Genomic DNA, 15,117 nt, shown 5'->3' on the forward strand with positions numbered 1-15,117 from the left:
TGATGTGTTGTTTGAAAGACATGGATGTATCGTATGTTACTCCAAGAATTTTTGGTGTGTTTGTGTGTGGTATTAGAGTGTTGTTGATGTAGAGATGAGGTATGTATTTGTGTTCATTTGTCCAGTTGGTGAGAAGTGTTGGTGTAGATTTGGTTAGAGCCATTTTGAGTCTGTGATGAACCATGTGTTGAGTGTATCAAGGTATGGCTGGATTATTTCTGCAGCTTTGTCTGTGTTACGATGTGTGCATGTGATTGTTATGTTGTCTGCGTAGGAAGAGATTTTGTATTTCTGAGGTGTCTGGTGTGGGTAAGTCATACATGCATAGATTAAAGAGTGTGGGGGATAGAACAGAGCCCTGTGGTACTCCATTCTTAATGTTTCTGCTGTGCGATGATTGGCCATTATATGACACGTAAGTGTTGTTCACTGTTGTTTGTAGTGGTTGTGGTTGTGTGTACTGTAGATTGGTGTACCCATACACTTGTAGCCATATCTTGCACTCAGTCTTATAGTATGATGCACTCACCAGTCTTGTCTCTTCAGAAGCATTTTCTACTCACTCATTTCGTCTTTTAGCTGTCACCACTTTCACCCCCGTCTCTCTGTAATTACTGGTTTAATTCTGTTTACTGTTCCATTCTATGGTTTTGTATTCTTTCACTTTTAATTTCTTTCCATCACTTTTCATAAGTGTCTTTCACCGTATCTTCTATAGAAACTAAGTAATGTTTCTTGATGGGGTGAATTAAATGGAGGTATAATTTTCTTTTTTCCTTCCTGAATTATATTACTCATGGCTTGTCAATTTACACCAAGGGACTCCCCTCTTGGATCCTCAATCCACTCACTAAGCCACCTTTAAACTAATATCATGACTTTATTAATCCAGTGACCTTTACCATCACAAATAAGTGCCTCCCCCAAGGGCATGACTTTTCTCCCATGTACCAATAAATTTTTCTCCTCCACCCTTCTCCAATCAGACTGTTACAATGTCTTAAGAAATACTGCTTACACAAGCAATCTCTTCCCTTTTACTCTCACCTGTACAACATCCATGCACATCGAAAGACCCAAACCATAAGTTTCTGGTTGGAAAACTCCCAGAACCTCCTATGCCTTTACTTTTTTTTAGGAATGTCCCCTTTGGGGCAACAGGGAGAAGAATGCCTAGTCCTATCCCCATCCCATTTTTGTCACCTTTTAAAACTCAAGTGGGAACACATAGTGGCAGTATTCTTTTACCCAGCCACAGTGTTCAGTGAAATATGAAAATTAATATTCAGAGAAGTGGTACAGGACAGTATCAAGAGTGGGAGGACAGCATAATGGAGGGACAGTCACAGTATAATAAAGTATTGTTTCTATGAATTGAGATTTCTTCTACCACAGACAAAATTATCTGTTAATCTGGTCCATAGGGGTGCCTCATATAGACCCTAAAATATCAGCTGCATGCTTCTGAGCAACTTTTAATCCCACAATAACATGCAGCCAGTACCCCAGACAGGGGCTCTACTACTCTCATAAAAACTTGACTGCCCTTAACAGCTTCCTCCCAATCCCATATACAGGTAGTCCTCACTTTACGCGCTAGATGCGTTCCAAAAGGCAGCGCGTAATGTGAATTTCGCGTAATGTGAGGAATTAAACTCACTACTTTGCTGTTACAAGTGTTTCCAATACCATAATCCTTCCTGCAGCTGAGCCACGAGCTAAGGGTTTAACCTCTGACCTGCCTTGTTGTTGTTGATTTACCACCACATATGGGATCACGGGTTAATTGGCCTTTACGCCTTGATAAGTAGCGTCCCTCTGCTGATCTGCACGCTGTTGTTGTTGTTGTAGCGGCAGCTTATTGCGATTCAAGGATGAATAAATTTCTTTCAAGTTTTTTTCTACATTCATTTTTATTTTACTTTTATGAAAATAAAATTACCCTTGGACAATGAAAAAAATCATGGGTCAGGAAACCATCCCGCAAGCTGAGATGTTGCTCTCACACGTTTCCATACTGACAACAACACAACACTCACCGCTCGCTGTGTACTATTGTAGATTCCTAACTAGGCTTCACCCCCTGACGTGTCACTGCGCGCTATATCGGACTCGGTGTGTGTGTGTGATGTTTGTGGTGAGGCAGGGGCGGCAGGGTCATCGGGAGCGTCCATCTCCGATTCGCTGGTTAGCTGACTTGGTGTGCGTTGTCGGAAGAAGTTTGTGATCGGCTGTTGTTTTGTCTTTTGTTGTTTTTCTTTTAACATAGCATTATAGCAAGCCATGTTCTCCATCACACGTCGTATGATGGTGCTGCTCCTCTCGACATTAGGATCATTCTCCTCTATGACCCTCATTGCATGCATCAACGAGTCCATACACTCAGACAAGTTGGCAGCTGTGAGGGCTCGCTGTGGTCCTGGTGATGCTGCTGCTGCTGCTGCTTCCTCTTTCTCCTCCATCATTTTCACTCTCTCTTTCTCGATGTCAAACAAATCTTCATTGGAGAGCTCTTGTGTGTGAGACTGAAGCAAGTTGTCGATGTCCTCCTCTTCCAAATCCTCGAAGCCAACTTGCTGTGCTAGACGCAGACTTTTAACGTTGGCCTTGGCTACATTGTCGTCTATGCTGTATCCTTTGAAGTCGTGGACGAATTGAGGACACAATTTTTTCCAGACTCCATTGCAGCATGATGTTGGCACTTCACTCCACGAATCCTTGATGAAGGTTAGAGCATCTTTTACCGTGAACTGCCGCCAATAATCACGGACTGAGATGTTTTGTTGCTCCGTCACTTTCACAAGGTTCGCCAATGTTGAACGTAGATAATACGCCTTGAATGTCGAGATTATCCCTTGGTCACAAGGCTGGATGAGCGAGGTCGTGTTTGGCGGTAAAAACACGATCTTGATGTTGTTGCTGATATCGGCCAGGTATGCTGGGTGACTTGGCGCGTTGTCCACAATCAACAAGATCTTGAAGGGGATGTTTTCTTTGTTGCAGTACACCTCCAGCTCCCTGTGCAGTTTATTCTTGAAATAATCGCCAAACACTGCCCCAGTCATCCAGCCCTTCGAGTTGGCGTACCAGTACACTGGCAGAAAGGCCTTGTCGTAACCCTGGCCAAAAAAAAAGAAACGTAAGATTTTATACGGTCTAAAAAATTCATTCGCACAATCTTTTGCATAGAAAATGGTAACATGGAATAAGGTTAGTTACAACTCTTACCTTGAGGGCTCGAGGATTCTCTGAGTGATACACAAGTGCTGGCTTGAGTTTGTAGTCGCCCTCTGCATTGGCCCCCAACAGCAGTGTTAAGCGGTCCTTAGATGCCTTGAATCCGGGGGCAGAAGCTTCCTCTTTGGAGATGTAGGTGCGGTTGGGTAGTTTCTTCCAATAGAGGCCGGTTTCGTCGATGTTGAACACTTGCTTTGATGAATAATTCCCGTCTTCTATAATTTTCTTGAGCTCTTCTGGGAATTCGGCTGCAGCTCGAGCATCAGCTGAAGAAGCTTCCCCAACCAACTTCAAATTATGAAAACTGTGCCTTTTTTGAAATTTATTAAACCACCCGTTGCTGGCAGAAAAAGGCTTCTTGTCCCCTTCAATGCTGTCATAAATAGACAGCGCCTTCACCTTAATCAGCGCCAAGCTAACCGGCACACGAGTCTTATTTTGATGCTCAATCCAAGTTGCAAGCATCTTCTCCATCCTTTCCATCTCCATAGGGCAAGAATATGATGACTTGTTAGCTTGTAGAGGCGTTCCTGATTTGGCAGCTTCACGAATCTTGGTGGAGTTTTGTTTTATGGTCCTCACCGTAGACTCGCTGAGGCCCATTGCCGCCACAATCACATTGTTTCTCTGCCCTTTATCTAACCTGTCCAGAACTTCCAGCTTTTGCTCCAATGTCAATGTCTTCCTTGCTTTCTTCTGCCTACCATCACAGGCTGGAAATGTCGCTGGGCGCTTGGGAGCCATGGTAAACAAGAACACTGATGATTTGATGAACACAGAGATGCTGACACAACGAAGCGTTGGTAAACAATGAGCTTGGTGGCGAGAGGGATGCGGAGGCTGGAATCAGCTAGCGTCACCTAGCGGCTGCCTTACGGAACTAAATCGCAGCCCGCGTATTTTAACTTTCCGGATTTCGCGTTACTCTGAGGAATTTGTGTAATGTGAGGAATACCCCCTAGTTTTGGACACCGCTTTAATGTGAAATCGCGTAATGTGAACCCGCGTAAAACGAGGATTACCTGTATCTGCAAAGTCTCCCACAGTGCCTTCCTGTCTACCCTGTCATAAGCCTTTTCTAAATCCATAAAGGCCCAAAAAGCATCTTTACCTTTTTCCTAAAGCTTTCTCACATACCTGTCTTACCACAAAAATCTGATCCACGCAACCCCTATCTGTCCTAAACCCACACAGTTCCTCACTAATTGCTCCATCTGTGCCTCTCCTAATCCTCTCAAAACCCTCTCATAAGCCTCCCTAACTACACTCAACAAACTGATCCCTCTGAAACTACTACACTCACACTTGCCTAATGATGCAATAATTTTTTTTTTTTTTTATCGCAACTTTATTTATTTATTTATTTTTTTCCACATCCACATTTGTTCAGATATTAAATATCAAGTATATGAAAACAGGTGTAAGTACTTGATTTATCCCTCCACATGTGCGTATATACCTTATCCAAAGAGACATCAGACACAGTATAAAAATAAACAAGTAATTGACCTTTTTAGTCAGGACTCGGATGCTGCAACAAGTGTAGATACTGTATATGGGCCAATATGACTGCCTTACAAAATTTACTCTTAGTATAATCTTCAAAGATTAAACACTCCAAATTTCCTTGTCATGAATGGTTAAACATACACATGAAATAAGATATACAATAAGGTATACACAAATTAATCATGGTCTATGGGCCTGGAAAAAGCAAGAAGAGAGTGCAAGGATAGGAGCAAATGGAGCCTTCTGTCATGGCCACTCCCTGGAGGGGAGGAAGTTCCTAGGAACAGGCATCAGACTCATTGTAGATATAGTAGGCTCTGAACTTCTGACTCCATCAATCCAAGTCCTGTGGTTCCTGCTGTTCCTCTTCAGGCTCCTCTATATCAGATGGGGAAATTGGGGCCGGCCACCGACGCTGTGGGTGGTTTATCAATTGAGCCCTCAGAATGTTCCATTTCTGAATCATCCGACTCAAGCTGGAAAGTAGGGATTTTGCTTGAAGCAGTAGAATCCCTGCTGGTTGATGGCTGTGGTTGTAGTGGTGGATAAGTGGCAGGAGCTGCATAAAAAAAAAAATAATAATAAAAAAAAAAAAAAATCCTTTTATATATATATATATATATTTTTTTTATAAAAAACTTATTTGAGTTGCATCTATACACTTGCCCCCTTTTCCCTTGTAAAATGGAACTATGCAGGCTTTTCTCCAGTCCTCCGGCACTCTACCCTCCCTTAGACATACATTAAACCTCACTAATCAGTCCACTATTACTATACCTTCTTTCTTCAGACACTCTGCATGACACCCATCTAACTCAGGTGTCTTACCTGTTTTCATCATTTTTAGAGCTACTTGCACCTCATCTTTTCATATTTCCCCTCCATTTTTCCCTTTCATTCCCGTTATTTTCTTAGCATCTCGCACTGCTATCACTAATCCCTACTTCTCCTCCATCTACAACAGCTCTCAAAAATACTCCACCCATTCTACATTACTGCCTTCTCTTTCATTAAGATCTGTCCATCTACACCTTTCTCATTTTCTACTTTACTTGACTCACCTCACCTCCCATAACATCTTTTTATTGTTTTCAAAATTTTCTCCTATACCCCTCCCCCATTATGCATCTGCTCTTTTTTTTTCTCTCTCTCCTATCTTTCATTTTGCTTCTCTTTTTTTCTTTATAACTCATATTTTTCTCAAATCCTACTTTCCAACCAGTCTCTGAATGCTCACTTTTCTTCTACCTTCACTTCATCCCGCCACTCACTACCTTTCTTTGTATTCCCTCCCATCCTCCTTGTTCCATATACCATTTTTGCACACCTTGTCCATTCCTCCTTGAAGCACTCCATTCCTCTTCCACACCTTCATACACTGTATCCTTCACCGCCTCCCACACTTCTCTCAGCTTCTTATACTCCTGTTCCTTTTCCTTCTTATTTAAACAGTTTGCTCTAAGTACCTCTCTACCCTCCATCCTTTTCCTCTTTCACCACCTATCCTACACTTTCAACTTACCTTCCAAAAATGAATTGATATTCCCCCACTCTCTGCCCTAAAATTATAGACATCCAAAACTCTTCTTACACTTTTTCTAGATACCACTACATAGTCTATTAATGCCTTATCAACCACCCTTCCATCCACCACCCTCTCCCATGTGTACTTATGCTTGACTTTCTTCCTGAACACTGTGTTAGCTCTCATCAGCTCTCTAAACACATCTCCACCATTAACTTTCCACAACGATTTTTACCAGGCACTCCACCCTTCCCAACAACTCCATCTATTGGTTCATCCCCTACTCTAACATTGAGATTTCCCAATCCCACTACATTGACATTCCTCCCAAAACTCTCTACACAATCATTTAAATTTGTCCAAAAAGCCTCCCTTTCCTCTACACGCATCTCACTACCAGGCCCATATGTGCTTACAAAGGCCCACATCTCCCTTCTCAGTTTCACCATCCACATTAACCATGAAGAAACCTTCCACTCCACCACTCACCTACCTCCTCACTCACTAGTAGAGTCACCCCTTCTCTTCCTCTTCCTCTCCTCATTTCCAACACCCCACTACACTCCCAACTCAAAATTGACTGCATGCTACTGCACAGTTTATACCACACAATAACATGCAGCTAATACCCTAGACAGGTATCCTCTTTAAAACTCAGGTCTGTTAATGTATAATTATGTGGCATTTTTTCATCGCCTTGACTGTGGTGTGATCAGATTAGATGGTTCTTTTTAGCTGTGATAGACTAGGATATTAACACTGCAGAAAAGTTGTTCAGTGTTTTTAACAGATGCAGTGGAAAGAGGAAATTTAAAACATTACTGTACATCCTTCATACTGCTTGCATTATGATTATTCATAGCTCTTATCTCTTCATGTTTAAATGTTCCTTTTTTCAGCATCCTACACACTACAAGAGAGCTTATTTGAAAAGATTGATAGAATCTTACAAAGTAAGATTTCCTCATTAGCTAGTGATATACAGGAGCAGCTGAGCAAGAAGACTTCGGGCAATTCATCCTCATCCCTATCCTTAAGCACAGACTCAGCAAGCAGCGCACCTTTTCGCTATGTGTATCACAACCGTATGAATCTAGCAACTAAAACCACTGCACATGGCCCAAGTTCTACTATCCCTCCTGCTGTGTTTAAGATGATGGTAGATATGAACCAGGAGATGAGAAGGTGAGTTACTGTATGTTTATATCTTGTTCTATCAGCAGATACAAAACTTTGTTGCTTTGATTATGGCTGTGTGGTTAGACACAAGTGATCAGAGAGGTAACACTACTCTAGACCAACTTCAGTTTCTGAATATATATATATAACTCAAATGAACACCTCATAGGATATCCTCACCAATATTGTTGTAAAAAGGGTTGTGGTACGCACCTGGGCAACTGAAGTTGCTCCCAGGGTTTGGTGCCACCTGTGTTAGAGCTGGTGGCAAGGGTATGTTGTGACTGGTTGGCCCCCAACTCTTGGGGTTCAGGGGGGTCGTCCCATGACAATGAAGATGCTCCCATACCAGCACTTAATAGAAAGTGGTCAGAGCTCTTGGATCTGACTACCTGCCAGTCATCATCACCACCAAAACATGATATACCCCAGTTGGCCACAGACACACATACACCAATTACAAGAGAGTAAACTGGGAAGCTTTCACTGAAGAGACAGAACAACAATTTGAGAGACAAAACAGTACACCAATCACAGACATAGATGCTGTGGTGCACTTTCACTACAATCATACAAAACACAGACAAGAAATACATTATCAAGGGCAACAGTAATGCAAGCCTCATCAGACAATGTGATACACTTAACACAATAACCCCACACCTATCCCTCAGAACATAGACCAAATACATGCACTAAACACAGATTAACAATCAAATACACACACATACCAAAAGTTTTTCCCCCCTGTGGTGGGGCAAAAGAATACTGCCACCAACTCTTCCCACTTGAGTCATAACAAGAGACAAAAACAGGATGGGGATTAAGACTAGGCATCCTTCTCCCTGTAGCCCCAAAGGAGACATTCCTAGAAAAAATAAAGGCATAAGAGGGTCTAGTTTTCCAATCTGTATCCTAATGTTTGGGTCTTTTAATGTGCATGGATGTGGTACAGATGAGAGTAAGAAGAAAGATGGATATGTTGGCATTGAGGGAAACCAGTTGAGAGGGAGGAGTGAGTGTGTGGTTGGGAGGTTCTCAGGAGTGAAGCGAGGATGAGGGAAAGAAGGGGTGGCTATACTAATAAGTGAAGAGTAGGTAAGAGTGTAGTGGAGTGGAAGGAGGTTTCTTCAAAGTTAATGTGGATGAAGGTGAAACTGGGAAGGGAGGTGTGGGTTTTTGTAAGTGCATATGGGCATGGTAGTGAGAACAGTGTAGAAGAGAGGCTTTTTGGATAGATTTAAATGAGTGCATAGAGGGATTAGGGAGAAATGTCAATGTAGTAGCATTGGGAGACCTTAATACTAGGGTAAGAAAAAAATATCAGATAATTTTTTTGGTGGAAGGTAAATTGAGAATGGAGGATAGATGGAGAAAGATGAAAATGACAAAAGGTAGGGAGGTGCTTAGAGTGAATTGCTTAAATGAGAAAGAAAAGAAGGAGTACAAGATGAAGATGAGAGAGGAGTGGGAGGGAGTGAAAGATAGAGCAGAACTAGGAGTGGAGGAGGAATGGGGATGGTTCAAGGAGGGAGTGACAAAGTGTGCAATGATGGTGTGTGGAACAAGGAGGATGAGAGGAAATAGAAGGAAGGGTAATGAGTGGTGGGATGAGGAAGCAAAGAAGGTTGTAGAAGAGAAGAAGTGAGCTTTCACAGATTGGTTACAAAATAGGACAAGGGAATCATATGAGAGGTACAAAGAAAAGAGAAGTAAAGCATAAGATAAAGGAGGCAAAGAGGAGAGCAGATGTGAAATGGGGTAAGAATATAACAGAAATGTTTTAAAGTAATAAAAGAAATATGGAAAAATCAAGAGAGGAAGAAGAGGTAAATCAAGTAGAGAAGAAAGGTAAAAGGTGCAGATGGAGAGATGATAATGGAAGAGAAGGCAGTAAGAAGATGGGCAGAGTATTTTAGGGAGTTGCTAAATGTGAGGGAGGATAGGGAGGGAAAGGTAGTTGCAGTGGGAACCACTAAGAAAATGACCATGATGAGTAAGGAAAATGGAAGAGAAATAAGGAAGGATGAAGTGAAGGCAGTTGTTAAGATAATGAGAGCAGGTAAGGTACCTGGGTTGGATGGGTGTCATGCAGAATGTCTAAAAAAAGGAGGTACAGGGATGGTGGACTGGCTGGCGAGGTTATTTAATGTTTGTTTAAAAGTGGGTAGAGTGCTGAAAGACTGTAGAAGTGCCTGTATAGTTCCACTTTACAAGGGAAAAGGGGAAAAGTGTAAGTGTAGTAGTTTTAGAGGGATCAGCTTGTTGAGTGTAGTTGGGAAGGCTTATGGGAAGGTCTTGATTAAGAGAATTAGGAGAGGAACAAAGGGAGTAGTTAGGGAGTAACAGTGGGTTTAGGTAGGGGTTGTGTAGATCAGATTTTTGTGGTAAGACATATGTGAGAAAGCTTAAAGAAAAGGTAAGGATGTCTTTTTGGCTTTTATACAGACATATACCAAAGGCTTTTTCCCTGTACATGGGGGGGTAGTCAAAAAGAAAAGGCATAGAAACCACTCCCACCTATTCCATTTCCTATATATTCCACTCCCCTCCACCCTCCTCCCTCTTATCTTGGCACTTCCTGGATGACGGGTCATCCCTGCATCCTGTCCACTGCCCTGGGTCAGAAGCAGTGTCGTAAGACACAGCACATCCACAGCAAGGCCACTTCATAAATTTGGCGACCCCCCCCTCTCCGTCCCCTCATGCAGAAAAGGAGAAGACGCTGAGAAATCCCTTTGAGCTGCGTCAATTTTTTTTCTCATACATCACAGCATCATCTATTCACAACCCCTCTCCATTCACCCCTATCTTCTGTCCTCTCCTGTCCTTCCTCCACAGACATACCTCTTTTTTGTAATGCTCATTTCACCCCATCCATCCATCTCATCCATCTCATCCATCTCATCCTAGGATGCCCCCTCAAGTTCGCTCCTTCCACCTCTTCCTTCCACACTTCTTTTACTAATCTTTCTTTACTTAATCTTTCCATGTGTCCAAACCATCCTAATACTCTTTCATCAACCCTATCTCCCAACTCCCTCTTCACTCCTGTTCTCCTCCTCGCCTCATTTTTCATTCTAGCCAGCCTAGTAACCCCTATCATACTTATCAGACATTTCATCTCAAACACATTCAAACTCCTTCTCTCTTCCTCTCTCATGTTCCATGTTTTTGCCCCTTACAATGCTGTTGGCACAATCACTCCTTCATATAACTTCCTCTAAGCATCCATTCCCAGATGTCTATTTCTTATTACACTTTTTAATCCACCAAGGCATTTACTCACTTCTCTCAATCTACATTCTACTTCCACCCCCACTCCTCCCTTTCCTGCCACATTCGCACCCAAGTATCTAAAACTATCTACTTCCAGTCTTTCACCCTTAATGCTCACTTCCAGCCTGCTGTCATTCTCCCCTTGTACACATCACCTTACTTTTGCCCACATTTATCTTCAGCTTACTTCTTTCACACACCTTCTCAAACTCTGTCACTAAATTCCTCAATCCCTCCTCTGATCCTGCTACAAGCGTAGTGTCGTTGGCAAACAACAACTGGCTCACCTCCCTCTTTTCTCTATTTTCTTTAATCATCTCCAACCCCTGACCCACTACCCCTGCATTCACCTCTCGTACCACCCCATCCATGTATAGATTGAACAGCCAGGGTGACATAAAACATCCCTGACGAAGTCCCACCTTTACCTCAAACCATTCACTCTCTCTATTTCTAATCCTAACACAAGCTCTACTACTCTTGTAAAAACTCTTGACTGCTCTTAACAGCTTTCCTCCTATCCCATATATCTGCAGTACCTCCCACAGTGCCTTCATGTCTACCCTGTCATAAGCCTTTTCCAGATCCATAAAAGACCAAAAAACATCCTTACCTTTTCCTATAGCTTTCTTACATATCTGTCTTACCATGAAAATCTGATCGACACATCCCCTACCTGTCCTAAACACACACTGTTCCTCACCAATTACTCCTTCTGTTCCTCTACTAATCTTCTCAATCAAGACCCCATAAGCCTTCCCAACTACACTCAACAAGCTGATCCCTCTGAAACCACTACACTCACACTTGTCCCCCTTTCCCTTGTAAAGCGGAACTATACAGGCACTCCTCCAGTCCTCCGGCACTCTACCCTCTCTTAAACAAACATTAGATAACCTCCCCAGCCAGTCCATCCAGACCAGGTGCCTTACCTGCTCTCATCATCTTAACAGTTTCTTTCACTTCATCCTTCCCTATTTCTCCTCCATTTTCCTCACTCATCACTCATTTTCTTAGCGCTTCCCACTGCAACTACCTTTCCCTCCCTATCCTTCTTCACATTTAGCAACTCCCTAAAATACTCTGCCCACCTTCCTCTCACTGCCTTCTCTTCCATTATCATCTCTCCATCTGCACCTTTTACCTTTTCTTCTCTACTTGATTCACCTCCTCTTTCTCTTTTAATTTCCTTCCAAAACATCTTTTTATTGCTTTCAAATTTTTCTGTCATACTCTTACCCCTTTTCACATCTGCTCTCCTCTTTGCTTCCTTTATCTTATGCTTAACTTCCCTTCTCTTTACTTTGTACCTCTCATATGATTCCCTCGTCCTAATTTGTAGCCAATCTATGAATGCCTGCTTCTTCTCTTCTACACCTTTCTGTGCTTCCTCACTACCCTTCCTTTTATTTCCTCCCACCCTCCTTGTTCCACACACCATCTTTGCACACCTTATGACTCCCTCCTTGAACCATCTCCATTCCTCCTCCACTCCTAATTCTACTCTATCCTTTACTCCCTCCCACTCCTCTTTCAGCTTCTTCTTATACTCATTCTCCTTTTGTTTTTTTCTCATTTAACCACTTCACTACGGGACTTAAATCTCACGGGCAGCAGCCAATGCCAGCTGTACGACGTGTCGTAATAATACTCGCATCATAAAATATAGTCATGGCTTATATCGATCATTCTCTCTTTCACCCGTGAATTTTGAAAACCACAGAGAATGGGATTAAGAGCAGATTAGGGAGAATGAAAAAACACAGGGGCGACTACAATAAATATAATCAAGACACCGATATGGCAGTGTCGCGAATCCACTTGCTCCTCATGACGCCTATGTGTGCGGCACCGTATGGAAGGGGTTAAGCAGTTCACTCTACCCCCGTACCTTCTGCCCTTTTCCTCTTTCTCTACCTTCTCCACTCTCAATTTACCTTCCACCAGAAAATGATCTGATATTCCCCCACTCTTTCCCCTTAGAACATGTTCATCCTTAACTCTTCCTACCATACTCCTGGTCACCACTGTATATTCCATTAACGTTCCATCTGCCACCCTTCCATCCACCACCCTCTCTCATGTGTACTTATGCATGACTTTCTTCCTAAACACTGTATTTGCTATCATCAACTCTCTTTCAAGACACATCACCATCAATTCTCCACTACCATTTTTACCTGGAACCCCATACTTCCCAATCACTCTGTCTGTTGGTTCATATCCTACCCTAGCATTAAGGTCTCCCAATACAACTACCGTATTTTACGGACCAGAAGGCGCACCTGTAATTTGCTATTCCCCGTCCTTACATAAGGCGCACCTGGTCTCGTCATCGGATAATCATGCATATGTGAGTAACTTTAGAACTGAACATTTTCGTTGTTGAATGAGAAAAATCGGTTGGGATTTAGCAAAATTACAAAAATAAATTATATATATATATATATATATATTTTTTTTTTGGTCAGTGAAATCAGACCACCTCCATGGACGGTCTGCCCTGCCAATACCCCTAAAAAACAACATAAACACGTTGCGGGAATTATGGGGAATAAAACCAACATTAGCAGTTTTATTCCCGGAATTCTCTATTCACTTAAATACACAAGATTACAAATGAAGGTAATTATTAGTTTCGACTATGGGCACAATATAGCAATAGAAAATTAATTATTAATTTTTGTAAATTATAATGTATCAACGTAATATGCAATTTTGAGAGCGGAAATAACAAAAAAAAAGGTGCGAAAACTGATTATGTAAGTAACGAAGTCGTGTCAGACGAATGTTTATGATAGATGCCGTTTATGTTTATGATATGAATGTTTATGATAAACGCCATGTTTATGATAGATGCCGACGTCGAAGAAATGAAAGGGTGATAAATTCGTCTAACCTAACCTAACCTGTGTTTAATAAATCATTACCTGCAAATTAAATGCCATCCGGCTCGTTGTCGTCATGAGATACGTTAGCGTCCCGATCCTATGCTACCGACTTCGTTCATTAGCATATTTGCTTGTAGCAAGGTATTTTTCATTTTCATTTCCGCCCACAAAATTGCATATTACGTTGATACATTTAACTTACAAAATTAATAATTAATTTTATATTGCCATATTGCGCCCATGGTCGAAACTAAAAAAAAAATACCTAAATGACTACAGTGTGAGTGGAGCGAGACTAGACCAATGCAAAATGGCTGTCTGTGTTGTGGACGCTATCATAGCATAGCCATGATAGCAAGAATGAATGCGGTGGCATGGACTCGAAAACTGTCGAAGTTTTCGCAATTTTCTTGTCAAGATACATGCATCTTGGTTATAACTTGGTTGTAACTTTTGCTAGGCTTATGCACTGTCGCTGTCAGCAGGCTATCTACGAAACGTGTCAAAATAATTCGTCACTCCGAGGTATTTTTTTGCACTGAAGCCACACATAAGGCGCACCTCACAATAAGGCGCACCACCCGATTTTGGCCAATTTTAAGGATTTTGCCCGCGCCTTATGATCCGAAAAATACGGTACATTGATATTTCTCCCTAATCCCTCTATGCACTCATATCTACCTAAAAAGCCTCCCTTTCCTCTATGCTCTTCTCGCTACCAGATCCATACAAACTTACAAAAACCCACATCTCACTTCCCAGCTTCACCTTCATCCACATCAACCTTGATGAAACCTCCTTCCACTCCACTACCCGCTTACTTATCTCTTCACTTACTAGTATAGCCACCCCTTCTCTCCCTCATCCCCTTTTCACTCTTGAGTACCTCCCAGCTACACTCCCAAACTCACAGTTGCCCTTTCCTTTCATTTTTGTTTCACTCAAAGCCAGCACATCCATCTTTTTTTTGACAAACATACTGCCTATCTCTTCCCTTTTACTCTCATCTGTACCACATCCACCCACATTAAAAGACCCAAACCATAGGGTACTGATTGGAAAACTCCCAGACCCTCTTATGCCTTTACTTCTTTTTTTAGGAATGTCCCCTTATGGGGCTACAGGTAGTAGGACTCCTAGTCCCATCCCCCGTCCTGTTTTTTGTTGCCTTTTACAACTCAAGTGGAAAGACTTGGTGGTAGCAATCTCTTCCCCCACCACAGGGTCGGCAAAAAAAGGAAATGAATATTCAGAGAAATAATACAGAACAGTAACAAGGGGTTGGGGGACAGCATAATGCAGGGATAGTCGATAGTATAAAAGTGTCATCATTTCTCTATGAACAGAGTTTTCCTCTATCACAGACAAAATGATGTGTGGCTCTGGTCCGTAGGGGCGGCCCATATAGACCCTAAAGTATTAACTGCATGCTACTTTCCCACAATAACATGCACCCAATACCCCAGACGGCTCATGACAGGGTAGACAGAAAGGCAC

At 42.2% G+C, this 15,117-nt stretch overlaps 1 protein-coding gene across 3 annotated transcripts in view; it reads left to right on the top strand.

Annotated features, from left to right (window-relative positions):
- Positions 1 to 15,117, top strand: part of Ccz1 (vacuolar fusion protein CCZ1) — a 154,646-nt gene that overhangs the window by 49,778 nt on the left and 89,751 nt on the right. For 2 of the 3 annotated variants that reach the window (XM_076187384.1, XM_076187383.1), the window contains one exon: positions 7,171 to 7,456. The exons of the other annotated variant lie outside the window; for it this stretch is intronic. In XM_076187384.1, coding sequence (XP_076043499.1) covers positions 7,171 to 7,456 — 286 coding nt within the window. The remainder of the gene's footprint in view (positions 1 to 7,170; positions 7,457 to 15,117) is intronic. 3 annotated transcript variants of the gene reach the window in all.

The sequence above is a fragment of the Oratosquilla oratoria genome, chromosome 6, assembly GCF_046742065.1.
Source record: "Oratosquilla oratoria isolate Oo_2021 chromosome 6, ASM4674206v1, whole genome shotgun sequence".
NCBI classification, from domain to species: domain Eukaryota; kingdom Metazoa; phylum Arthropoda; class Malacostraca; order Stomatopoda; family Squillidae; genus Oratosquilla; species Oratosquilla oratoria.